Source organism: Rhinatrema bivittatum, chromosome 1 (assembly GCF_901001135.1).
Source record: "Rhinatrema bivittatum chromosome 1, aRhiBiv1.1, whole genome shotgun sequence".
NCBI classification, from domain to species: domain Eukaryota; kingdom Metazoa; phylum Chordata; class Amphibia; order Gymnophiona; family Rhinatrematidae; genus Rhinatrema; species Rhinatrema bivittatum.
Genome location: NC_042615.1, coordinates 346,678,846 through 346,705,634, shown reverse-complemented (window position 1 = coordinate 346,705,634; position 26,789 = coordinate 346,678,846). Strand labels below are relative to the sequence as shown.

The 26,789-nt window shown below is 42.4% G+C and overlaps 1 protein-coding gene across 1 annotated transcript in view; it reads left to right on the top strand.

Annotated features, from left to right (window-relative positions):
• CDS1 (CDP-diacylglycerol synthase 1) overlaps positions 1–26,789 on the top strand; it is a 194,843-nt gene that overhangs the window by 72,904 nt on the left and 95,150 nt on the right. The window contains exon 6 of the mRNA XM_029599378.1: positions 12,814–12,872. Coding sequence (XP_029455238.1) covers positions 12,814–12,872 — 59 coding nt within the window. The remainder of the gene's footprint in view (positions 1–12,813; positions 12,873–26,789) is intronic.

Sequence of the window (26,789 nt, the reverse complement as noted above, 5' to 3'; positions counted from 1 at the left end):
TAAACAAGATATATCCTTTGATTCTCCTTCACTGCAAACATTCCCATCATCATCTATGGGATTCCCATCGGATCCGCAGGAACAACCTCAGGAACCGTACTGTCCTCCGGAAGACTTTACATATCCAAACTTTCTGGAAAAATTGGGTATAATACTGCATCTAGAGGTCCAAAAAGAGACAGACCCTAGATCAGAAACTCTTGGTCTCCTAAAGATTTTCGATACTCCAGGAGAACCAACATCTCTTCCACCACAAGAACTCCTGCATTCAGTCTTACAAAAATCCTGTGAAACACCTTACTTAATATCAGCGGTTTCCAGGAAGACAGACATCAAATTCCGTATGAGGAAAACATTACCATACTCTATACCACAATTACCTCACGCTTCAATTGTAGTAGAGTCGGCGATGCAAAGATTTAAGAAAACAAAGTCGCATTCCTCATACTCACCAGGAAAAGACAACAAATATTTAGATGAGTTTGGCAGAAAAATATACCACAACTCAATGTTGAATGCACGGATTATGCACCATCAATTCTACATGATACAATACCTATATGAGTGCATACAAGCTATAAAAGATATGCTTTCCTCAACTGCGGATCAGATACCTCTGCCTCTTCATGACATGGAAGAGTGTTCTAGACACCTTTTGAGGTCAATCTATGAAGCATATGAAACATCGTCTAGGGCATCTGCAACAGCCATTGCAGCCCGCAGACTAGCATGGTTATGCTCAAGTTCGATATGTGAAGATTTGCACGAGAAACTAACAAACCTCCCATGTACAGGAGATAACCTGTTCGGAGAACGATTCCAAGACACAGTAGGTAAACTGAAGGAAGAAGCTCTAGCAGTACAATCGTTAACATCACATCCTAATTATTTGACCACACATCGTTATATTGGATCTACTCGTCAGCAATCATATGCCAGGAGACCCTACAGATCTTACCAGTCTTTTCATACACAGGCATACCCTTCTTAGCAGCGTCCTGCTCCACAACAGAATACGTCAAACCAACGTAGAGGTAAACCAGGTAACCAGAGACAGGCACAACAGCCGGCTACTGCAGCAAAAGCGACTTCATCTTTTTAGTTACCCAGCCACCACCACGACATCAAGCACCACCCGGCAGGATTCATTCTTGCCTGGAAGCCTGGGAGAGGATAACATCCGATCAATGGGTTTTGGAGATAGTACGTCACAGTTACCAACTCCAGTTTGTCAAAAAACCCATATTACCTCATCTTTCCACACTCGAGATTCACAACATCCAACCACAACTGGGGGAAGAAATTGCTTTGCTTCGCAAACAACAAGCAATTCGACAAATTTACCCCGGAACCAAATCAGTAGGATTTTATTCCCCATACTTCCTCATACCTAAGAAGTCGGGTGGCCTTCGCCCCATCCTAGATCTAAGAGAATTGAACAAGTTTCTCACCAAAGAGAAATTCAAAATGGTATCATTGAAATCTATCCTTCCTCTGATACAAACCAACGATTGGATGTGTTCCATAGACCTGAAGGATGCTTACACACACACATTCCAATCCATCCATCCACATGACATTACCTATGCTTTCCCTACAGGCATCAACACTACCAATACAAAGTTCTCTCCTTTGGACTATCAGCTACACCCAGGGTTTTCACCAAATGCGCATGGTAGTGGTGGTGGCTCATCTCAGACAACAGGGTATAACCATCTTTCCATATCTGGACAATTGGCTCATAATCGCGCCAACTCCAAACATCTTACTCGATCATCTCCATCAAGTGATACAATGCTTACAGAAATTAGGATTGGTGATCAATTTTCAGAAATCACACCTACAACCAACGCAACAGTTACAATTCATAGGAGCATGCCTGGACACTACGTGCAACAGGGCATACCTCCCAAGCGACAGAATTTCACAATTCCGTACTCTGTTACACACCTTGAGCCAAACTCACAGGCCTTCAGCGAGACAGGTTTTAGTAGTCCTGGGCCACATGGTAGCGGGGAATTTCATGGTTCCCAACACCAGGCTACACATGAGACGCCTGCAATGGGGCTTGAAACGTCAATGGAAACAGCATTCGCAACCACTGACACACAAGTTATCATTGACCGCCGAAATGAGGAAAGATATAACATGGTGGCTCCTAGATTCCGCCCTATCCAAAGGAGCACTGTTCAGTTCCCCTCCTCACAATGCGGTATTAATCACAGATGCGCCTCTCAAGGGCTGGGGTGCACACCTCGAGATTTACGAAACAAGGGTTACGGACAATCTCGGAACAAAACTTGCAAATAAATTTATTGGAACTCAGAGCGATTCGGAATGGATTACGAGTGTTCCAAGACCACCTGAAAGGACAAAGGGTAATGATCTACATGGACAATCAAGTGGCGATGTTTTACATCAACAAACAAGGAGGGTCCGGTTCATGGTCCCTTTGCAAGGAGACCCTGACAATCTTTGAACATGCTCACTGAAATTGCATACATCTCCAAGCAACTTACCTACCAGGAGTTGCAAACACAAGAGCGGACAGGCTAAGCCGCATCTTTCATCCTCACGAATGGGCACTCAATACAGAAATAGCTCAAGACATATTCATGCAGTGGGGGACACCTTTGATAGATTTCTTTGCAATGGAGATCAATGCTCAAGTTCCCAAATTCTGTTCGATAAGACCAAGCCAGTTCAGGATCGCTCAAGATGCCTTCCTCATCCCATGGACAACAGGCCTCCTGTATGCCTTTCCTCCCATACCACTCATAACAAGGACAATTCAAAAGTGCATAGCAGACAAAGCACACCTGATACTCATCGCCCTGGCCTGGCCGAGGCAACCATGGTACAGTTTCCTGCTCCGACTATCCATCATGGATCCAATTCGGTTACCGAATCGCCAAGATCTTCTCGGCCAAGATCAAGGGACGCTTCTCCACCCGCTACACTCATCTCTCCACTTGACAGTGTGGAGATTGAGAGGCTCCTTTTAACAGAACAGGGAGTTTTCACTTTGGCACAATCCATTTTGTTAGAATCCAGGAAACTCTCAACGAGGACAAATTATAGCTACAAATGGAAACGTTACTCTACCTGGTGCATTTCCAAAGGTGTACCACCATTGGATTGCTCACCTGAGCTACTTATAGACTATCTTCATATACTATACGCAACTGGTCTAGCAACATCGTCCATCAGAGTTCATCTCAGTGCCATAGGGGCATATCATAGACCAATTAACAATATTCCTATATCCAATCATCCCTTACTATCTCGTTTCATTAAGGGGCTAACTCACCTTCGCCCTCTGTCTAAGCCTCCAGTTCCATGGAACCTCAACATACTTCTGGAACAGCTCATGCTTTCCCCCTTTGAACCCTTGGACTCAGCACATATTAAATAACTCACATGGAAAGTTGTATTCCTAGTTGCAGTAACATCGGCACGTAGAGATAATGAATTACAGGCCTTGGTCCATTATTCTCCATATTTGCAATTTCATCACCAAAAGGTAGTTCTCCGAACTCACCCATCCTTCCTACCAAAAGTGGTCTCTCAATTCCATCTCAATCAGACCATAGAATTACCCACCTTTTTCCCTAAACCTCATGCAAATGATAGGGAAAAACTATTGCACACCCTAGATTGTAAAAGATCTTTAGCATACTACAAAGAAAGGACAAACTGGGACTCCCGTGTTTCTCAACTCTTTGTCTCCTTTGATCCAAAGGCACCTGGATTACCAGTGGCTAAATGCACCATCTCCAGCTGGATAGCACAGTGCATCAAATTCTGTTACGATAAACAGAATTTACAACTACATTCTGCTCCTACAGCTCACCAAGTCAGAACAGTAGCAGCCTCCTTAGTACACCTTAAGAATGTACAACCCATAGGCATTTGTAAGGCAGCAACATGGTCATCGCTCCATACCTTCACATCTCACTACTGCCTTGATCAACAAGCAGCCACTGATGCGAAGATAGGGCAAGCAATACTGCAATCTCTATCCTCCTGTCCACGGTGACAGCCACACTGTCAGGGATCACGTACAAATATATATATCCTAAACAACGTGATCGGGAGCTTGGGACTCCCATGACAGCATGGCTAATTAAGCCCTGCTATCGACGGGAAAAAGCAAGTTTGCTTACCGTAAACAGTGTTTCCGTAGATAGCAGGATGAATTAGCCATGCTGACCCACCCTCCTCCCTGGCAGTCACCAAGTCTTCGACTACAATACAGCTTAATCATATTCTGTTACTTTCCTGCGCGGGAAAACATGCGCAGCTGCAGAGAGCAAAGCTCTGATCTCTGCTTTGACAAGCTCCGCCTCCCAGACGTGATTGACAGATCCCATGACAGCATGGCTAATTCATCCTGCTATCTATGGAAACACCATTTATGGTAAGCAAACTTGCTTTTCAGTTTCTTTGCCTCCTTTGTTCCAGAATGGAAATAATAAACCTTTCCTCGTGTATACCCAATCCAACCATACTCACCACAAAGATTAATTCCAGGTGCTCCACCATTGTCAACATCATCATTCTTAGGGCACAGAAGATCTACCTCGAATGAATATCCACCACCTCTCACGTTTCCTTCTGGATTGCAGAGACCTCACCAATTGCCACGTTCCTCATGGTCCAATATTCATTCACCAGGGAAGTCCCCTGGTAGCTCCGTGGGCTTTCCTTCAGATCTGCCTCCAAAGCCGCTGGATCACACTTCACCGGAAGACCTAACTTGCTTGAATTTTGTGAAGAAGATGGGTACAGCACTCAATGTATCGGTCTGCAAAGATACAGATCCCAGAGCAGAGGTCATGGGTATCCTAAAGATTTTAGGCATTCCTATGGAACCTTTGGCCTTGCCTATCCATGCAGTATTGGATATTATTCTAATTAAGCTGAGGGAAACACCTTACTTGGATACTACTGCTGCCTAGAAAAAAATGACCAGGATATGGCATAGTTCAATTGCCGAATAATTCTGTATTTGTGGAATCTGCCCTCAAAAAATCAGAAAAGACCAGGCTTCACTCCTCTAGAAAAGGATAATTGAATACTGGATGATTTTGGGAAAAAAGTATTTCAGGGAACGATGCTTATGTCAGGGATCACTCAACATCAGTTCTATACTTTCTAGTACTTCTAAGACAGTATTCACAATTTGAAATCATTTATTCATTCAGAATCAGGTAAATCAATAATACTAGCTCCCCTCTATGATCTGGAAGCAATTCGTTATTTACTTCTCTCAGTATAAGAATCGTTCAATACCATGGCTCATACTTCCACAGCATCTTGCTACATGTCTTGGTTGAAGGCTTAGCAGCATTAGAGAATATATACATTAGAAACTGACTGAGGTGCCTTGTCTTGGTGACAATCTCTTCGGTGAAAAACTGCAAGAGACTGTATCACAAGTCAAGGAACAAAACATAGCAGTCCAGTCACTCTCCAGAACTGCATTCCTCTACCAGAAGGCCTTATCTCTCATATAAATGACCTTTTTACCCTAGAAGGTCATATCAATCTTACCATCTGCAACCTGTGCCAGCAAGAGGTCCCCCAAAAGAGCGCCATCAATAAAAACAACCACCATCAGCAAAATCAGGTGAAAGTTTTTGATAAACCCGTCTCCATGCTGAGCCATCCTGTTCGGAGCAGGATTCAATTGCTTGAGAATCTCTAGCAACAAATAACATGAGACAAGTGGGTTCTCAAAATTATCCAACATGGTTATCACTTAAACTTCAAATGTCAACCTGTGATTCCTCATACCTCTGTTCCACCATCCAACCCTGCTCATCTCCCACTTGCAACAGGAGTTACAGCAGTTGATAGCATAGAAAGTCATACAAGTAATATCTCCTACATACTGTGATCAGGGATTCTACTTCCAATATTTCCTGTTCTTCAAAAAGTCAATCCAGTGTGACCTTTGACAGGAGAAGATCACCTTGCTGATGGCTGAAGAGGATTGGGAAGTTTGGGAAATTTTAGAACTTAAAAAGTTTGGGGGAGAGGTGTATTCTTTAGTGTGTGTGTGTGCCTGGTATAAAAAGCAAGCCAAAGGTAGTTAATTCTGGTGTCAGATTTTTTTTCCCCTTCCCACCCCTTCCCTAGCTCATCCTTTGATTTATAGGTTTCACATTAAAAATCAATTAGGCTGTTATCTAAAACACAGGAATGCCACAGCCCTTATCAAGAATTTAATTATACCCTTGCAGATCACTACCAGATTAGTAGTGAATACTCCAATAAATTTAAAGGACACTATGTACGCATTCCTACTCTCTTAGTAACATAAACCTAACTAAGAACTCAATAAAAGAGAAATGATGTTGTGTTCCGCGGCCGTGGCAGACCACGACCGCGGCCCCCTACTATGTCCGTGTCATTCCTTCGCCACAGGAGCTCCGGGGGAGGGCTCTGACTCAGGCCGTCGCTCCAGCACGGTCCCTGGTGTTGCTCGCTGCAGGAGCCGTCCTGCTCCCCCCTCGCGGTGTCTGTCCTCCGTGGGGGAAAATCAAAGATGGCCGCCGCCATCCTTAGGCGCGAGGCCGTGCCTCCTTTGCAGAATTAAAGGGACCCAATCCCTTTAACTAGCTTGACCTGTTCTTGATCAGCCTGAGCAGGGGAAGTATATAGGGAAGCTTCCTCTGCTCATTCAGTGACTTGGCAACGTCCTCCAGCGCTGTCTAGTCTGCTTGCTTCGGTGAGTTCCTTGAGCTTTGAATCCTGTTCCTGTTTCGGCTTGGTATTCCCGGTTCCTGACTTTGGATTGGCTTACGGTGATTCTCTGGTGTGTGACTTCGGATTGGCAAGCTGTGATTCTCTGGTGTGTGACTTCGGACTGGCAAGTGGAGATCCCTCGGTGTGTGACCTCGGACTGGTGAGCGATGACCCTCTGGCACTCGACCTAGGACTCCTTCTAGACTACCGTCTCCAAGGGCCCGCCTAAGTCCCAGCAGTCCGGGTCCCTATGGGCTCCTCCCGGGGGGACCGCAGGCTTCCAGGGCGAAGCTCTAGTCAGCCCTTGCACCGATACCTTGACCTCTCAAAGGTCCACCTAAGTCCCAGTGGTCTGGGTCCCTACGGGCTCCTCCTGGGGGGACCACAGACTTCCAGTGGTGAAGACACAGCTCCTCTTCTCGTCTCTTCATCCGCTTCTGCAGTCGCCTCAGTCTCCAGTGCGAGGATCAGCTGGTTCCGTCTTCTGCTCTGCCTCGCCACCTGACGAGAGAACCTACGGATCTCCGAAAGGTATACCATCCTTCCGTCGGCCAAGGGTTCACAAGCCTGAGCATAACAGATGATACATAATGCCCATATTGATTTCACTTCACTGGCTTCCAATTAAAGCACGAATTGAACACAAATCCTTGACCATCATACATAAAATACTAAACAATGAACATCAGGGACTAACTGGCTTAAACATTACCCCCCAAAATCCTCAAAGAAACCTACGCTCAAACAACTCAGTATGCTTAAATGTCCGTCCCCCCCCCATAAGAGATGTTCACTTGACAACAACCAGAGAAAGAGCTTTTTCCATTGCCTGCCCTAAAATTTGAAACTCCCTCCCAAAAGATCTGAGAACACAACCTAACTTCAAAACTTCAAAAAAGACCTAAAGACATGGCTGTTTCGCAAAGTCTACATTGACAGTCAAACTTATCATCCTAACACCCAAAGGAACTTCCAACCAAATCCACAAAATAACTTGACTCCAGCTCCAAATAAACCCACCTCACTCATAAATGATTCTCTTCTGGACTATAATTGTTTAATATGCATCCTGTTATTCCTTTTTTCACAATTGTTAAAAAAAGTACTATTTGAATCTTGTAAACCGTTATGATGGCTTCACTGAATGACAGTATATAAAACTCAACAAACAAATAAAATTAAGAGGAAGACAGCAATCCAGCAGCAAGTGGGTGGCCTTCCAGTCTTTTGCATCGAGTGTCAATTGTATGATTTATTTTACCTGCTAGTGAGAGGTTGTATGTGTGCTCCTAGTGCAAAGAACTCCTGGCTCTCAGAGAACGTGTTTGATCTCTGAAGGCTGACATGGCAGACCTGGAGGAACAGAGGCAGACAGAGAGGTATATAGAGGAGACCTTCAAGTACATAGTAGCTAAGTCCCAGCTCCAGTCTCATAGCCCTGATGCTGCCTTGTAGGAGGAAGGTCTCCTGGTCATAGAGCATCAAATTGGTATAGCAGGAAGTGATCCTGTAGCAAGGACGTGCTCTCCAGGTGATGTATTGTCTTCTTGCACTGAGGACGAGTCTCCCAGGACTACTGCCCAGGAGGGGAAGGGTTAGGTCAGCCGTAATAATTGGTGATTCGATTATTAGGAGTGTAGCTATCTGGGTGGTTGGTGGATGTGAGGGTTGTCTGGTAACTTGCCTTTCTGGTGTGAAGGTGACAAACCTCATGCGTCACCTAGATTGGATTTTAGACTGTGCTGGGAAGGAGATGGCTGTCATACGTGTGGGCACCAATGACATAGGAAAATGTGGGAAGGTCGTTGTGGAAGCTAAATTTAGACTTTTAGATAGAAAGCTGCAATCCAGAACTTCCAAGGAAGCATTCTCTGAAATGTTCCCTGTTCCACATATAAGTCCCCAGAGGCAGGCAGATCTCCAGAGTCTGTGTGTGGATGAAATAATGGTGCAAGGAAGAGGAATTCAGTTTTGTAAGAAATGGGCAACCTTTTGGGGAATGGAGTCTTCTGAAAGGATGGGCTCCATCTTAACCAGGGTGAAACCAGGCTGCTGGAGCTAATCTTTAAAAAAAAAAAAAAAAAAAAAAAAAAAAGAGAGCAGTTTTTAAACTAGAAAAAGGGGGAAAGCCGACAGTCACACGGCAGTGCATTGTTTCAGAGTGTGGTATCTCCAAAGGATACAAATGAATTCAGAAGAGTTAGAGCACACCAACAAAGAGGTTCCAATAAAAGCAAAAATAGTCACCTGTGCTAAAAGATTACAAATTATCCCTGTCAACTGAAAAGCAGGTTGTTAATATAAACAAAAAATGCTCTTTAAAATGTTTGTATGCCAATGCCCTAAAACAAAACATGTGACAAGGATGGTAGACTACTGCCCTACATGGTAGCTCTCACTTATCCCTGGCAAAACTGTATCCAGTGTTTTCCACCTCCACAACACTTGTGGTGAAAAAGAAATTAACTTCTACCTGGGTGGCCAGAGACTAAAGTATGATCTGTGTCCAGAATAATTGAGTGTGTTTCCAGACAGGATCCTGACTTTTGAGGAACATCTAAAGAGAAGAGCAGTAAAATGTGTTCTTATAAGCAATTATGGTATTTATATATTTATTTGTGGGAGGTTTAATGGTTGGGTTTGTGAATGTCAGAATTCTCAATAGATAGATTTTTGGATGGGAGCATTTCCTAATTATTTTTTAGATTGTAAGCATAGGAGTGGGTTTTCCCCAGTGAGTGGTTTGGAATCTTATTGCTAGGCCAGGGATTGTATTGTATTAATAGGCATTTTATTATGTATTACTTTTGTATTTTGACTATATCAATTTGTATATACTAAGGTCTATATTCAGATGTAGTCCAGATAGTAAAGTTAGCTGGATAAACTTATGCAGCTAACTTTGGAGGCATATTCAACAGTGCAGCCAAACTATTGAATATAGCTGGCTATCTTAATTAGTTAACTGGCTAACTTTAGGACAGCTCTGACTCAACCAGACTTAGCTGGCTAAGTCATCTGGCTAACCTTGAATATTGGAGTGAGCTGGTTAACTTAGCTAGCTAGCTCAACTTCTCCCAGTAAGCCTCTGGACGGCCCCTAACTTATCTGGCCAAATTCTAGCTCCCTAACTTATTAGCCGGCTAGAATTTAGATGGATAAAGGTTGAATATAGCTGGGGATATCATTTAGGACAACTATTTCGTTGTCTGTCTAAATGGCTTTTGAATATAGACCTCACTATATTTGTGTTTTATTTGTTTTTAATAATGTATTTTGTGCTGTTTGTAAGCTGCATTGGATGATCCTTTGGCAGATAACAATGCAAGAGAGGCCAAACACCACAGTTGAGTAAATAGAAGAGCAGAGAGTGATGTATATAAAGAAGGAAAATGCACCAAGGTTGTAAACTTAAATTGGATATAAAAAAACCAGTAAAATCTTAAAAATAGCACAAAATGTTAATAGCAAATAAAAAAAAACCCAACAAAACAATTGTTTGCAAAGAAGGCACAAAAAAATCAACATTATAAGGTGAATTTTAAAAGCCTGGTGCATGCATCAATTCGGGGATGCACGAACAAATCGGGCTTACATGCACCAAACCTATTTTAAAAAGCACTCAGGTACATATGTAAAACCCGCTGCATGCACATCTGCAAAGTTTCCAAAAAGGAGCCAGGTGAGGACGTTGTATGTGTGGGGCATGGACGTTTTGGGATGTGACCAAAAGATCTGCATGTAAATACTTACATGCCCTGACATGTGCCATGGTTCCCTGCCTTGTAGCTTTATTTCTGCTATGGTAGACATTTAAGGAATAAAATAAAACAAATGAGCTATTTCTGAGGGGTTTAAAGGGTCTGGGGTAACTGGGGGGAGTGTAAGCTATCAAACCAGAGGAGTTTGGAGGACCTAGCTGTTAACTGGGTGAACTAGCGACTGATCTGGTTAAACTGGCAATGGCATGGGCGTGCACCCCTTTTAAAATTCCCTGACTTATGCAGTAGAAGCGGGATTTGCGTGTCCATGCGCTCTCCCACTTAAAATTTGATGCACATGTGTGCGTGGGCTGACTTCTATGATGTGCATGTGTACACACGTAGGTTTTAAAATGGCAGTGTCCCTGGGTAGATGCCGATGCACAGGTTCCAATGTGTGCTCATGTGCCGGTTTGAAAGTTACAGTCCCTAAGTAGGGATGGGAATTTGGGAGAAAAGAAATAGGAAATGAGATGAAATTTCTTATTTCTTTTGGGTCGTTTTTAAAATGGAATGATTTAAATTTCGACAAAATTTCATTGGAATTTCATCCCGTTGCATAGGGCATAGGCTGAGACCTAAAGTAGGGGCCCTGGCCTATGCCTGAGTGCGATGTTGGTGCCTAGGTCTAGGCCTGAAGTCGGGACACTGCCTAGGCATAGCCTGTGGCCCAAAGCAGGGCCCTGTACCTAAGCCCAAATTTGACAATGTGGTCTTGGCCTAGGTCCTGGCCTGAAGCTGGGGCCTAGGCCAAGACCCTAGCAAAGGCTTAGGCCTGAGAAATTTCCCAATCCCCACTTACCTTATCCATCAAGAATCAGACGATGTGTCCAGGCCTGGGCCCAGTGTCAGGCCTTGGTCTTGGCCTAGGCTTTGGTGTTGGAACCTGGCATCCAAGCCTGGGAATTGTGTAGGGCCTAGGTCGAGGTCACGGTGACCTACTGTAGTCTAGGCCTACGCAAGGCCAAAGCGTTGGTCTGGGCCTAGGTCTCACTGTCTGGTCGTTCTGGACCAGATAAGTGGGGACCAGGGAGGATCCTAGCACCAGCATTTTTTTGGGTGGGAGGGAAGGCAGGTGGGGGCAGGAGGCCTCGGAAGGAACTGTTTCCTTTTTTTTAATGTTAAATTTACTATTTAAACTAAAATTAAATAAACAAAAAAAAAGAAAAAAATTCATGGGGAAATCCCTCCAAAAATGAAACAAAAAATGAAACAAAAAATGAAAAAATTTTTTACTTCTTCCCACCTTTAATAATTATGTACAGAAATATATTTATTGTATTACAGGCAAATATTATAAACATTTTATTGACTCAACATGACCATGTTTCAGCTCATTGCCTGCTTCAAGAGTACAGATACTTAGCCTATGAACAACAGTCTTCCGATAGTGCCTACAAGCCCAATGACATAAAATACACAAATAATTACATTTGTCATAGTAATAGACAAATACCTTATAGATAACTAAGTAGTGTGGGAGAGGAGGAGCAGTCAGTTACCCAGATGAGGAATTTTTCAATCCCTATAACAAAAATAATGCATTCAGAAAAATTAAAAAGGTGGTTTAAGAAAAAAAAAACAGAAACACATACCTTATGAAGAGTATTTATTTATTATTTATTCAGTCAATTTATATACCAAAGTTTTTAATTATGTTCAATATAGATTTAGACTTAAAACATTCATAATCAAAAATACATAAACATAAAACAATGCAAAATACATTAAAACATAAAAAAAATTTGGAAAGCTGCATAAAATTTCATGCAGTAGCTGAATTTCATTAGTCTACCCATTAAATGCTTGCCTACACAATGTGTGTTATCAGCTGTTTCCAAACAAATTCTACTGCATGGAGGGGGATAACCCCCCCCCCCCATGTGGTTTAGTGCTACAAATGCAACCAACCTAATGGCTGTAAAAAAAACAAACAAACAAACCTCAAATTAGATAATGTACTAACATAAATGAGTAATACAAATAAAAATAGAGGTAATAAAAAGAAAATAAAAATAGGGCCAATAAAAAATATAAGTAAAGGATAAACGGGTATAAAGATAAAAATAAATAATAAAAAGCCAAATGAAGTGTATATTAAGCCTCTTGGTGTGTTAGGATAAATTTGTGCCAATATATATCAATACAGTATCTTGAGACCGACTAATACAAATAGCTTAATTATGTAACCAGTCTGTCAGGTTAGTAGATTTACTGCATATAAAGGCTGTATGTATCCATTGCAACTAAAGCAGAAACATTTCAAGACATCTATGTAATTTTGTTCTTTATTGTGCAGGATTCTGCTTGTTTGTACTGAGCTTAGTGAAGAAACATTATCGTCTGCAGTTCTACATGGTGTGTATTGACCACTTTGTAGCTATTAGTCTAAGTTCTGATGCTGCTTTTAATGTTTTTTTTCTCTTTTATTGTTTAATTTTAAAAGATTATGAATGACTAGGTATGTGCTTTTATTTTCAAGTAGCAAGAAAACACCAAGGAAACAAGCTGCTTCGTGTTGTTTAAAAACAAATGCTATCAAAATAATTTTCATTGCATGCTGATTGGAAATAGTGGCACTAAATCATAAATGAAACAAAAATGAAACCGTAACGAGATCTACACAAAAAAATGCTCTCCCTTGCCACCGACCAAATCAACATGCAACAGCATTTGGGGCTGCACCTCCTTAAGGACCAGCAGGACACAAAATCTGTGCAACCTCTGTTATGGCTTTGCTCTTTAATATTATAGATATTATTCTTGTTCAGTGCTGTTGATTGTTTGAACTGTATAATGCGCACAGGTTTCTAACAGTTAAAGCAGCCCCCACAGTTTTGCTACCCTTTCTGATGGAAAGAAAAGAGGAACAGTGATGATTTTCTTTGTTCTAAACTTTATTTGATTTGATAAATCTCCTTCCTTTTTAACAAATGAAAGCAATGTACAATATAAACCATAATGAACAGTGTCCTAGCTGTATATCTAAAGATATTATATCTCTCTCTGTTTCTCTAGGTGAATGTAAATCTATTTAGATATAGATAACAGTGAAATATGCAAATATCCTTTAACAAAAATCTGTTTTTACATGCAGTTTACACCTTAACAGGTAGACTTTAAAAGCCCTGCATGTGCCAAAAGTGGTAGATATGCACGCGTTAGGCTGGCGTGCGCCGATTGGATTTTATAAGCCGCCCTTGGACGTGTGTATTTCCTGCTGCCTGCACAACTGAAGTTTCTAAAAAAAAAAAAAAAAAAGAGGCAGAGCGTCGTCTGGGTATGTCAGGGCCTGGCCAAAAAATGTGCACGCAAATACTTATGCGTCAGGTGCGTGCTGTGGTCCCCAGCTATGTAAATTTACTTCTGCTATGGAGGATGTGCAGTAGTAAAATAAAAACATTTAGGCAAGATAGCGGGGTTTTAAGGGTGGGGGCTAACGGGGGAGGGGTGGCTATAAAATTTGAGGGGGTTTGGAAGTGCTATCCCTAAACTGGGAAAACAGTATGGCATCAGCGCGCGTCCCTTATAAAATTTCCCCTCCACTTACGCTGTAGAGGCGACATTTGCGCACACATGCGTATGTCCATATAAAATTGCGTGCTCATGTACGCGTGTACAACTTATTTTATATCATGTGTGCATATATGCATTTATGTTATAAAATGGCCACGTCTGTTAGAGTAAGCCGGCATTCGCATATACACATGCACCCGCGTGGCTGTTTAAAAGTTACTGTGCCTATTTATTTTTAATAACAAACTACCATCAAGCTTAGACACTCCCGGCCAAAATGATATGGTACTAGACGCTGCAGGTGACATCTATCTATACAGATAGATATACATACATGTATACACTTCTTAACTATCATAAAATGGTTTGCTGTAAACCTGTGGCTGGAATATATAGTATAGTAAAGTGCAGTTTTATATCATGGTGAGCTTTGAAAAGACAAGTTGAATACAAATACAATCTGGTTTGCTCCACACTCTTTCTTCTCCTGAGGGGGGAATGTTGCAGACCGGCTTTTATTAGTATTCAGATTGACTTTCCAAAATCTCTCCTTGATATTAAAGTGCATTTACAGCATACCTCTGTTTGAGCATTATAGACAAGGCTTCCCATGCCAGCTGAGCTCAGGGCTTCTTTTGATTGAAACAGACCTTCCTGCAGCATCTTGGGCTGGTTGGAGAAAGAGGTAGGCTTTCCTGCAGTTCTGGGACAGGTGGGAAGGGACCCAGACCTTCCCATAACCCTTAATGTTAAGAGCATTATTGCCTATGAAAGGGAGGGTGGGATGTTCTGTAAGTCGAGCCAGAGAATGAGCATTTTTCCCATACATGCACTCACATGTTTATATATAATGGGATCAATATTCAGCGGCATTTAGCTGGATAACTCACAAGCTAGCCAACTAAAGGCTAACTTTCCAATATTTCTCCCACTTATTTGGCTAAAGTTTAGCTAGGTAACTCATTATCTAGCTAAAATTTTGCCAGATTATGTAGGAGCATTCTGGGGTGGAGTTAAGTTAGCCAGACAATAGATAACAATATACAGAGTTAGCTGGACATCTAGAGATCACCGAGCCATCGAAATCAGTGGGGCCTTTGGTTCCATCAATGCCATTGGCTGAAAGGGGCACCAGAGACCGACCATCGATGAGCTTTGGAGAAGCCCTGGAGAATCGGTGAGCTTCTCCAGGCTGAGGATGTCTGGTTCTTTAACATTGTGCTTGGCACCAGGGATGGACCATGTCGAGCATCGAGGGAAGTTGAAGAAGCATCGGCATCGGTCATCATCAATGCACGGTCTGAACACAGGGGTTTGCCAGCTTATGCTGTGATGATCCCGTGGTGAGGAGAGTCAGTTCTCCATTGAGACTAGGAGTATACCACGGACTCAATCAGTCCCGGTGCCAGCCACCAGTCCTCCATTTGGTTCCGAAGAAGATTTGGTCACACTTCCTCCATCTCATTTGGTTCTGGCATTGGCAGTGTTTGAGGAGGAGCTTGAGAGGCAAGTGAAGCTGGCAGTCAGGAAGGTGATGCAGAGCATCATCACCTTGGCAACAATGCTGGCACCATTGCTCTTGGAGCTGCTCTTAGAATCTCTACACATGCTCGTCAGCGAGTTACCGACCCAGTTGATGTGTGTTCCCAGGATGGCACTGCCGCATTCCCTGCTGATACAGTGGTTATGGTTGGTTCCTCAGAGGAGGAAGCTCTGCTCAGGCCAGCTGAGGCACCGAGGCCTGTGGTCTCCATCCAGTTCTATCAGTGCCTGCGCCGCTGGTCGAAGGCAGAGTGCCCAGGGCCCAATCCCCAGTCAATGACTGTGACCCCAGGGGGATGACTCAACAGAGGTATCCGATGATGCCTTCGATGGTCTCCCCTTGGACCCCTCTTCTCCAGAGGAGTGAAGGAAGTCCCCGCCTGAGGACCTCTCCTTCACAGGTTTTGTTAGTTTGATGGCTAAGGCTATCCCCTTTCACTTATTGACTGAAGAGGATACCAGGCACAAAATGCTTGAAATCCTCCGGTTCATGGAGCCTCCTAAGGAAATCGTGGCAGTCCAGTACATGAGATCCTTAAGTTGCTACTGTTGAGGTTGTGGGAACACACCCCTTACAGTGCCTTCTGTGAACAAAAAGGCAGACACAGTCTATCTCATCCAGAAGGCTCCTGGGCTCTCAAGCAACAGCTGCCCCACCAATTGGTGGTGGTCGAATCTCATCTCAAGAGAGCCAAACATTCTATGATCCCCTTCCTTAGTGCCTCCTGGGAATGATCACAGAGCGGTGGATGCTCTTGGGAGGAAGGTTTTTTAGGGGGCTATGCTCACTGCCTGCATAGCTTCCTACCAGTTCTATGTGAGCCAGTACTCATAGGACATCTGGAAGCAGGTGCATGAGGTTGCCTCAGCAGCAGCAGGACACGCTTCTCTCTCTGGTGCATAAGGGCCTGGAGTGATGAAAACACAAGGTCTGTGCGATTATGATATATTTGAAACGGCATAGAAGGGCTCTGCAGTGGGAACTGGCATATGCAGAATGAAATGGCCGTGGGCCTCAAGTCTCCAACCAGAGGTACAGGAAAGACTCACTGACTTGCCGAGCACTGGAGGGAATCTTTTCGGAGATAAGGTTAATGATGCAGTGGCCCATATTAGGGGCCATCATAAGATCCTTGAACAACTCTCTGCTAGCTCTCCAGACCCGTAGTTCTCATCTAGGAAGTCAGCAAGATCAGAGTAGAAGTCTTTCTTTTGCTAAAGGAAGTACTATCTTCCACCCTTTCACTCCCGTCAGCAACACCAGAGCTCTCACGGCCATCCCAGGCAGCAAAGAGTTCCAAAGCCCCAGTCAGCTCCAGGGATGGGGTTTTGACTGGGTCAAAGTGAATGTAGCCCAGTGAACCGTAAATGGGGCGATAGAACTGCCAGTCGGGGGAAGGCTGCATTACTTGGCCCAGTGTACCCTTTAGACCTGTGTGTTCTTTTCATTGTTCATCAAGGGTACCGACTGAACCTATTGGATGCCCCACCAAATTGCCCTTCAAACCCATTTTGGTGTCTGGTAGCACATCAGGAGATAGTGCTAACTGAGCTCTCCTTTCTTTTAACAGCCAGAGTGGTCGAACGCATTCCACTAGGGCAAAGAGGGTGGGGATTTTACCATCCTGCTTGTCCTAGGAGAAAGCAGAGTTGCTTACCTGTAACAGGTGTTCTCAGAGGAACAGCAGGATATTAGTCCTTTTGAAACCCGTCTGCCACCCCACGGAGTTGGGTTTCCACTATATGGATTTTCTCTCTTTTTTTTATTTTATTTTATCCTAGTATTCTATATTATAAGACCAAAGGGAACCCAGCGTGGATGCGAGCTATAATGCATGCTGAATATGCTCAGTGAGGCCAAGTCAAAATTCTAGAAACGTTGACATATGTTTCCTGTGCTGGGCTCCATTCGAAGATGCCATCCATGTGTGAGGACTAACATCCTGCTGTCCTCTGAGAACACCTGTAACAGGTAAGCAACTCTGCTATAAACATCTGGAGAACTTGATAATCACAGATTATTTTCTTTTTTACAACACTTTTTGATTTACAGGCATCAAAAGAAATTAGTGCACCACATTTAGATTTCTTGAAATATCTGGATGCCCCTAATCAGTTTTGACAGTGCCTGTCTATTCAACTAGTCAGGAAGAAGGAAGACATCCAAAAATCCTGGCCAAGCATATCTGTAGTGGAACCTGCTCTCCTGAAGGCTAAATACTTTAAGGTTAATGTGTCTGATTCAAAGGAGGTTAACCATGTTGGAGAGAAGTTTTTCCTAGAATGCTATGCTTTATTTCTGTACATCAGTCTACCATGACCAGCTATTTTTATGCCTTCTGGATTGAAAGGAGCTATTTCCAATCCCTTATAACTAGAGAAGAGACATCTTTCATGCATCTTATCTGTTTAGCTGATTATATTTGAAACTGATTCCTCCACCTTTTTTTTTTTTGTCTCCCCTTCCCCCCCCCCCCTCCCCCATGGATAAAGCCCAACTCTTTCTCTCTGAAGCTCACTTTGTTGGTTTTCATTGCTGTTGACCTTTCTTTTGTATTTATTTCATTAAAAATAAAGAAAAAAGGGAAAATAATAATAAAATGAAGTTTCTCTGACAAAAATATGTACCTTTTTTTGGTTGCCACTTTCTTATTCCTTTTTATTTGAAGACTGCCTTTAGCTAGCTAGTCCCATATATATGCCTCCGTGAAAGCTTTTTGTAGAGTACTCTCCAGAAATTCATTAAACAGTGTATGAAATGCAGGTAATGTAACCCATATGTATTTCACCACTGAGCCGCTGTCATCAGATAAACATTGCAGGTAAAGATTTTCACTTTTGTGTAAAGACTGAAATGTGAAAACTGTTTACTCATGGGGGAATTCTGTGCACAAAATTTTAAAGTTCTGCAAAATTCTGCACACTTTGTATTTGGCAAAATTATTTAAAATGTAATGCAGAAAAGTTATTACTCAAAGAAGGGGAGCTTTACATATTTTGGGCAGAATTCCCTTAAAAGAGTGTCCCTTCTGCCTCTCTCCTTACTCCCCTGGCTAGACCCCTTTCAATCTGCCCTCACAGGCCCCAACTCCACTATCTCTCCTATTCCCCTCCACGCTTAAACCTTTCCACTCTATTTCCACCCCCTAGCTCTCCACTCCCAGAGTTTGACCCCCCTCTCTCATATAGCCCCTCATACAAGCTGCCTCGCTCACTTGCACACATACACCTCCTCACATAAGCAGCTTCTTTCTCTCTCACACACACACTTCCTCCCTTTCTTGTATACACAAACACCCGCCCTCACACAGGTTACCTCTCTTGCACACAACACTCTCCCTCTGTCCCTCTCTCACACATACACACCCTCACACAGGCTCACTCTCTCTTTCATACACACACCTGTTTCCCCCCTCTTGCACATACACACATCTGCTTCCCCTTTCTTGCACATACACAACCTCCCTCTCTACACACGCTCATCCTCCCTCACACAGACTACCTTTTATTCTCACACACACTCTATCCCTCATACTTTTTAATGCTCACTCCCTATCCAAAAAAACACACATCCTTGATGACCTTATTCATGACCACAAACCTGAAATCTGCACAATTACTGAAACTTGGCTCAAGGATACTGACACGGTCCTATTGAACCAACTCCCCTCTTGTTCCTATGACATTTTCTCCATACCCAGGCCAAAAAAAAGGGAGGTCGCATTCTCCTTATTGCTAAAAAAAAAAAAAAAAGCCTGAAACTCACGTCCACAAATATCAGCCCCCCTCCCAAATTCGAAGTTGGTCTATTTAAATCTCCCAACCTACAAATCTGCCTCATCTATGCCCCCCCAGCCTACTTGAACATAATCCCTCACCTCTCATAGAATTCTTCTCCAATAACATAAACAACGACAAACCTGCCATCGTACTGGGTGATTTCAATCTCCACGTTGATTCTATACCCCCCTCACTGTCTTGTGAAACCTTCATTACTGCCCTTCATGCCCTAGACTTCACCCAAATCATTTCAGCCCCTACACACAAGGCAGGGCACACACTTGACCTCATTTTTACCAATTCCTGCATCCAGGTCACTTTACCCCCCACCTGCACTCCTGTCCCGTGGTCTGATCATGCACTCATTGAGACTCACCTCACTACTAACGCTACCAACACCTGCAACCAGACTCAAAACAACACTTAATTTTCCTACCGTAAAACTTGCATAACTGAGGAGCTTACTTCTGCCTTCTCCGATTCACTAAACAAACTTGACTTCTCCACCCCTGATACTGCACTCAACTCATGGGTCAGCTTCACCCATGATATAGCCAACAACTTATGCCCCCTCATCAATCGCAAGCAACGCAACTCCCCCCCCAATAACAAACCCTGGTATACCAAGGAGCTGCATCTAATGAAACACAACCTTAGACTTAAAGAAAGAGCTTGGTGCAAAGACCCAAACCCACAGCGCTCCACTGCCTACAAATCCTACCTACACACTTACCACCATGCCATTCAAAACACCAAACGCGACTACTACGCCGTTAAGATCCATCAATACATGTTCAACTCCAAAGCCCTCTTCTCCTACGTCGCAGCCCTCACCTCTCCCCTCACTCCCATCGTCACTGATGAAGAAGCAAGTTCGAAATGTGAAGAACTCGCTCACTTCTTCCACAACAAAATAGCCAACCTTCTCCTCACTCTCCCCCCTCCCTCCGCCCTGAAAAACTCATTCAACATGATTGAACTCACATCCTCTAAGGAAATCAAGACAATCCTTAAGAAATCCAAACCAGCATCCCACCCATCTGAAATTATACCCACTAAAATTCTACTCTCCATCACTAATATCATTGCTCCTTCGCTAGCAGAGATTATTAACTGTTCCCTTTCCTCCGGCTCCAGATCCCCTCAAGCATGCAGTAGTTAAACCCCTTCTCAAGAAGCCTTCTCTGGACTCTAAAAACCCAGCTAACTACCGTCCCATCTCCAATCTCCCACTCATTTCTAAAATCATGGAGAAGGTTGTAAACACCCAACTCATGGATTACTTAGATGACAATGACATACTTCATTCTTCACAGTTTGGCTTTCGCAAGAACTTAAGTACCGAAACCCTCCTACTCTCACTCACCGACTTTCTCCTCACTGGCCTTGACCCAAGGCCAAAACGTCCTCATCGCTTTCCTTGACATTTCCGCGGCTTTTGACACGATAAGCCATGATCTACTTATCTCACACCTTGCCGACATAGGTTTAGATCCTACCTTTCTAACGGACGTTTTTCTGTAAAACTAGGCACCTCTGAATCCTCCTACTTCACCCTTTCGCAAGGTGTGCCCCAAGGCTCTTCCCTCTCTTCGACTCTATTTAACATTTACCTCCTCCCCCTCTGTCATCATCTATCAGATCTCGGCCTTAAATTCTACATATACGCAGATGATTTCCAAATCATCATCCCTATCCAGGACTCACTAACTGCCACCTTAAATTTCTGGGAAAAATGCCTCTCTTCTATCAACACTTTTCTGACCTCCCTTCAGCTTGCCCTCAACGCTGCTAAAACTGAACTCCTCTTCATCCATAACCAACAGACCTTCAAGCTCCCTCTCTCTAACGACCCTATGATCGCCACTCTCATTTCACAACCTCCTGTATGAAACCTTGTCATCTTAGTTGATGCACATCTGAATCTGAAAAACCATATTACCTCTGTCTTAAAAGGAGGTTTTTATAAACTCATGGTTATAAAAAAGCTCAAGCCTCTACTCCACACACATGACCTCAAAACTGTCATCCAAGCCACCTTATCTTCTAAACTTGATTACTGCAATTCCTTTAGCTCGGCCTCCCTTTCTCCACCATTAGACCTCTACAAATATTGCAAAACGCAACAGCAAGGATAATTAGCAATGCCCGCAAATCCGATCACATAACCCTTATTCTCAAGGACCTACATTGGCTCCCCATCTCATACCATATATTCTTTAAAATCCTCACCATCATACACAAAGCCATCCACAAACATAACTCCTCTGGCTAAGTGAACCTCTGAAACTTACACAATCCTCCCGCCCTACTAGAATGAACCGCAAATGCACACTACAAGACCCCCCACTTAAGAAAGCCCGACTTACATCCACAAGATATCGTGCCTTGTCGATTGCTGGTCCCATTCACTGGAATACACTACCTCTCAATCTCCGCCTGGAGCCATGCCCTCTCAAATTCCGAAAAATGCTAAAGACATGGCTTTTCAATCAGGCTTTCCTGGATTAATTCTCGCTGACTCCTACCCCCCATGACCATCATTGTTATTCATCATTGTTCCAAAGTAACCTGCTGAATCTCGTAATTATGTAATACTGTTGCATTTTTGTAAATTCTCTTATCCATTTTATTTTATCGCTCCTTATTGGTTTCATTCTGTTAAGTTTGCTTCTTCCTTGCCTCCTATATCATAGTTAGCAGTTGTCCTGTTTCCCCCTCCCCTGTTTATTGTACTTTCCATCATTTTGTTATAATGTAAACCGATATGATGTGTATTTTAATATCTGTATAGAAAAGCTGTTAAATAAATAAATATACATACTCTCACACCCCTACACTTCTGCACATAAACATGCTCCCTCCCTCAAACACACACACAGAAACATCCAGTCCTTCTCTCACACATACAGGCTCCTAATCTCTCGCTCACATCCTCACATGCACAGTGCCATACTTCTATCTCACACAGGCTTTCTTGCTTCTCCTATCTTCTTCTGCCACAAGTAGGATGTGCTTTGCTCATGGCTGCCATCCTCTTTTTTTCTTCAGTTGTGAGCGGGATGGGTTCCAGTTGTGGCCCACTTGAGCCTCCCTTGACTTTGGCCAAGAGCAGGATGGGCTCCGCTCATGGCTGCCAGTCTCCCTCTTTTTTTACTGCGAGTGGGATGGGCTCCCTGTCGTGAATTGCAGACCTTTCTGCAAATTTGGCACAAAAAAATACAAATTCTGCACAGGAGGCGAATTCTGCACAAATTCTGCGCTCTGCAGTTGCACTGAATTCCCCCAGGAGTAACTATTGCACTTGTGAATATAATTAAAAGTGATTAAAAGATATGAAAAACGGACTTCTAACCTGTGATACAGCAGCCATAATCTTTTATATATGTATAATTATCAGTCCTTAGTAATCAAAATTGAGTTTAATTAATTTTTGTTGCATGTATCAATGAAAAGACCAAGAGGATAACTTTCAAAGCTGCATGTATGCGCCCATATACACATGTATATGGGCACACACAAATTTGCTACAGAATATTTTAACCTGTATGGATATGATTTATCTATTTATTTATTTATTTATTTATTTATTATTAATATTTATATACCGACATTTGTTTGTACATCACATCGGTTTACAGTGAAACAATAGAAAGGATGAAAGGAAATTACATCCTAACAATTTGTTTAGCTTGTACAGAAAAACTTCCCAGTGATACTGGGCAGAAGAGTAACAGATTAATTATAGAGTTAGATATGATATGTGCAGGTTATAAAATAAGAGAACATATGCACACAAAACATGCTCGTACACAAATGTGCTGCACAATTTTGCACTTATCTGGCTAAATAGTGTCATTTATCCAGATAGGTTCCAATTTATCTGGCTATTTAGCGGCAAAGCTGCTATCTAGCGAGATAAGTCTGAAAAGTGCTATTTGTCCATCTAAGTAGTGCTTATTAGACTTGGTTAAGTAAGATAACCGGATGAGTTTGAAAAAAGCACTATTTAGATGGACAAGTCTTAAATCGCTACTTATTTGCCTTAACAGGCTAAGTCACAAAGCCAGATAAGTTTAAAAAAGGGGTATTTAGCTGGCTAAATCAGCAGTCTAAGTGGCAGGTTTTTTTGTTTTTTTTTACTCAGCAGGCTTTGTCACTTAACCAGATAAGTAGCATTTTAAGAAACACTTTTTCCCAGACTTTCCAGCTAACATACTTAGCCAGATAGCCTTTTTAGACTTGTGCAGCTAAGTAGCGCCTTGCTATTTAGATGGATAAATCAGAACTTATCTGGATAAGTTTGAATTTGTCCATCTAAATAGCAGCAAAAGCGTTGCTAAATTTGACTTATCCAACTAAGTAAGATGGGTGAGCGCAAATGATATGCATGTGTATCATTACTTCTAATTTTAAAGGGTTATGCGATTAGGTTTTACACACACAAATTATATCCTTTACCCAGTCATTAAGCAGGATTAAATCTGTGAGAAAGGTGCCTCATTTACATATGTAAATTGCTTGTAAAATAGAAACTTACCCACAAAACTTTTGACCCCTTCCCAGAATGGCCCTGCCCTGCCCCTTTTTTACATTTTGTTTCCTCCACAACCTTCGATGAAACAAGTAGATTTTAACAAGCTGAACACAAATATGCATTTAATATGTCTGTATCACGTACCGTTTGCCAGAAAAGTGCGATATACATTAAGATTTGTTACGTGTCTGTAGAGGCATAAACTATAATGGCAATGTTGACACCAGAAAACAAAACTAAAAATGTTTTGCTGCAGATTTTCATTTGTAATCAGTGTCCGACGCTTTGTGGATGAGAGACCAACAATAGTCATCCAACATGAAGGGGGTTCCACTTGCCTTGATATCGTTTCTCCATTTTGACAATGTCTTGATGAAACCTTTCACCATGTTCATCACTCACAGCGCCAAGGTTGTCTGGGAAGAAGTCCAAGTGGGAATGAAGAAAATGTATCTTCAATGACATGTTGCACTTCATCAATTTGTATGCCTGAAGCAAATTTTCAACCTGTTCGACATAGTCTGTTGCCTTATAGTTGCCTAGAAAGTTACAAATGACATTCTTGAAGGCTGTCCATGCAACACGTTCTGTACCTTGCAGAAGATCGGATTTGTGGGCCAATGAAAACACCTTTTATCTTGGTGTCACTTATGCATGGAAACATTTGCCACAAATAATCAAAGGCTTTACTATGCTTGTTTATTGCCTTAACAAAGTTTTTCATCAGCCCAAGTTTGATGTGCAAAGGTGGAAGAAATATCTTACTTGGATTCACCAATGGGTCATGCGCAATATTCTTCTGCCCTGGAACCAACTTCTTGTGGAGAGGCCAGACTTTTCTGACATAATGCGAATCTGTTGCTCGACTGTTCCACTCACAAAGGAAGCAACAATTCTTAGTGTAACCAAGCTGCAGCCCTAGTTGAATTGCAATTACCTTGAGATCACCACACAAATTCCAGTTATACTTTGAGTACTTAATGTGGTTCAGCAGTAGCTGCATGTTATCATACGCTTCTTTCATATGAACGGCATGTCCGACAGGTATTGATGGGTAGATATTGCTGTTGTGCAGCAAAACAGCCTTCAAACTTAAGATTGATGAATCAATAAACAATCACCATTCTGCTGGGTCGTGGTCACATCCGAGAGCACAAAACAATCAATTGATGTCACAGCAAAAAGTCAGACTGTCTACTTGGTTGACATATTTTGTCAAATCTTCATGACAGCTGTGAAATACTGAAATTTTCATATCAAATGACAAAAGATTTCATCCTTGCAGCCTTGACCCAAGCAGCTCTGCCTGACTCTTCGATAAAGCCAAATCTCTGACCAGATCGTTCAGCTCTGACTGAGAGATTAAATGAGGATCGCTGGATGTTGATGGTACAAAGTCAGGATCAGCCGCAGCTTCCATCTGCGATGTCTTGCCATCATTGCCTACTTCCTCATCCTTGTCATCAAGTGTCCACACCTCTGGTGGTTTTGGAACAGGAAGACAGTTGTCATGCGGCACTGGTCTCATTGCCGATGCAAGGTTAGGGTACTCAATAAACTTCCCGTTCTTTGATGAGTATCCTAACACATTAGTCATGCAGAAGCAACAGTCAGTTATATGATTTTCTGTTCCCTCCATATCATTGGGATGGCAAACGGCATGGATGGTCGCACACCTTTCAGCTAAGCTCGCAGACTACTGGCACAAGATGTGCAACATATATGAGGAGCCCATGCTCTGTCCTGGTCACCAATTTTGCACCCGAAATATAACTCATATGCCTTCATAATGAGTGCAGTCATACTCCTTTTCTGTGCTTTCAGAGTAAACTCACCATATATGTAACAAAACGTGTCGTGGCTATTATGACATTGGCGCGACATTTCATAAAGGAAATGAAATTAAATCCACAAGCTTTAAACTCAACGGTTTTAGCGATACGATTCACTCATTCACACAGACTTTGCATAAGAGACTACTCATTGCTGCTGATTATATAAGGCTGTGTCATCATGGAAACAAGTTGGAATCTTGCAGCCGAGCTGGGGCTTGCCCGAGCAAGTTCTGGCATGATCAGGCAGAGTTTCTTGGTGTATTTTAAAAAAAAGTTAGTCTCTGTTACATGTTACGTTGCTTATGGCCGTCAAAAATACGACATGAATTTTAAAAATCATAAAAACTACTGTCCAGCAAGAAAATATATGTACATTTCTCAAAAACCTTACGTGATGTACAAATTTCGAAGTAATATCTGTGCTCATCATCAAAAAGTCTATTTGGAACACCAAAAAGCCTGAAGGAAACAAACATTGTTTACCAGTGTAATATGTGGAGCCTTGGGGTCTGATGGGCCAGCGTTTCGAGAAGACTACACCATAATGCACAACCTGTGTTTCTTGAGTGCTGTATCAGGGAAATTGTTTAAGAAGCAATCAAAAAAGGTCTTTTTTATACTTTGGTCACAATTGAGTTTCGGGTGCTGCTTTTTTGTATTATCCAGTGAAATGCCCCTTTTTACCTCTTTTTCTTTTCTGTCTTTGCACTTGCCTTCAATAAGCTTTTAAAAGCCCAAGTTTCATAGCAGATCTTGCTATTCTTGAGATGATGAAGCATAGAATCTTGTCCCAGTTTAACTGCATTGCTTCAATTACTACTTAACATTTCTATAGCACTGCACAACAGACGCAGTGCTGTACCAACACAATTACATTTTGAAACTAACCATCAGTCGGTCATAATTCTTAATTTCAGATTTTCATTTTATAATGTTCAAATGAATAGTCTATGGTGCATATGCATATTTTTATTTGAGGGGAATGGGATAAATCAGCTACATAATATTCTAAGCACAAAATAAATGACTATTAATATACACTTTTTAAAACTGTTATGTGTTTGA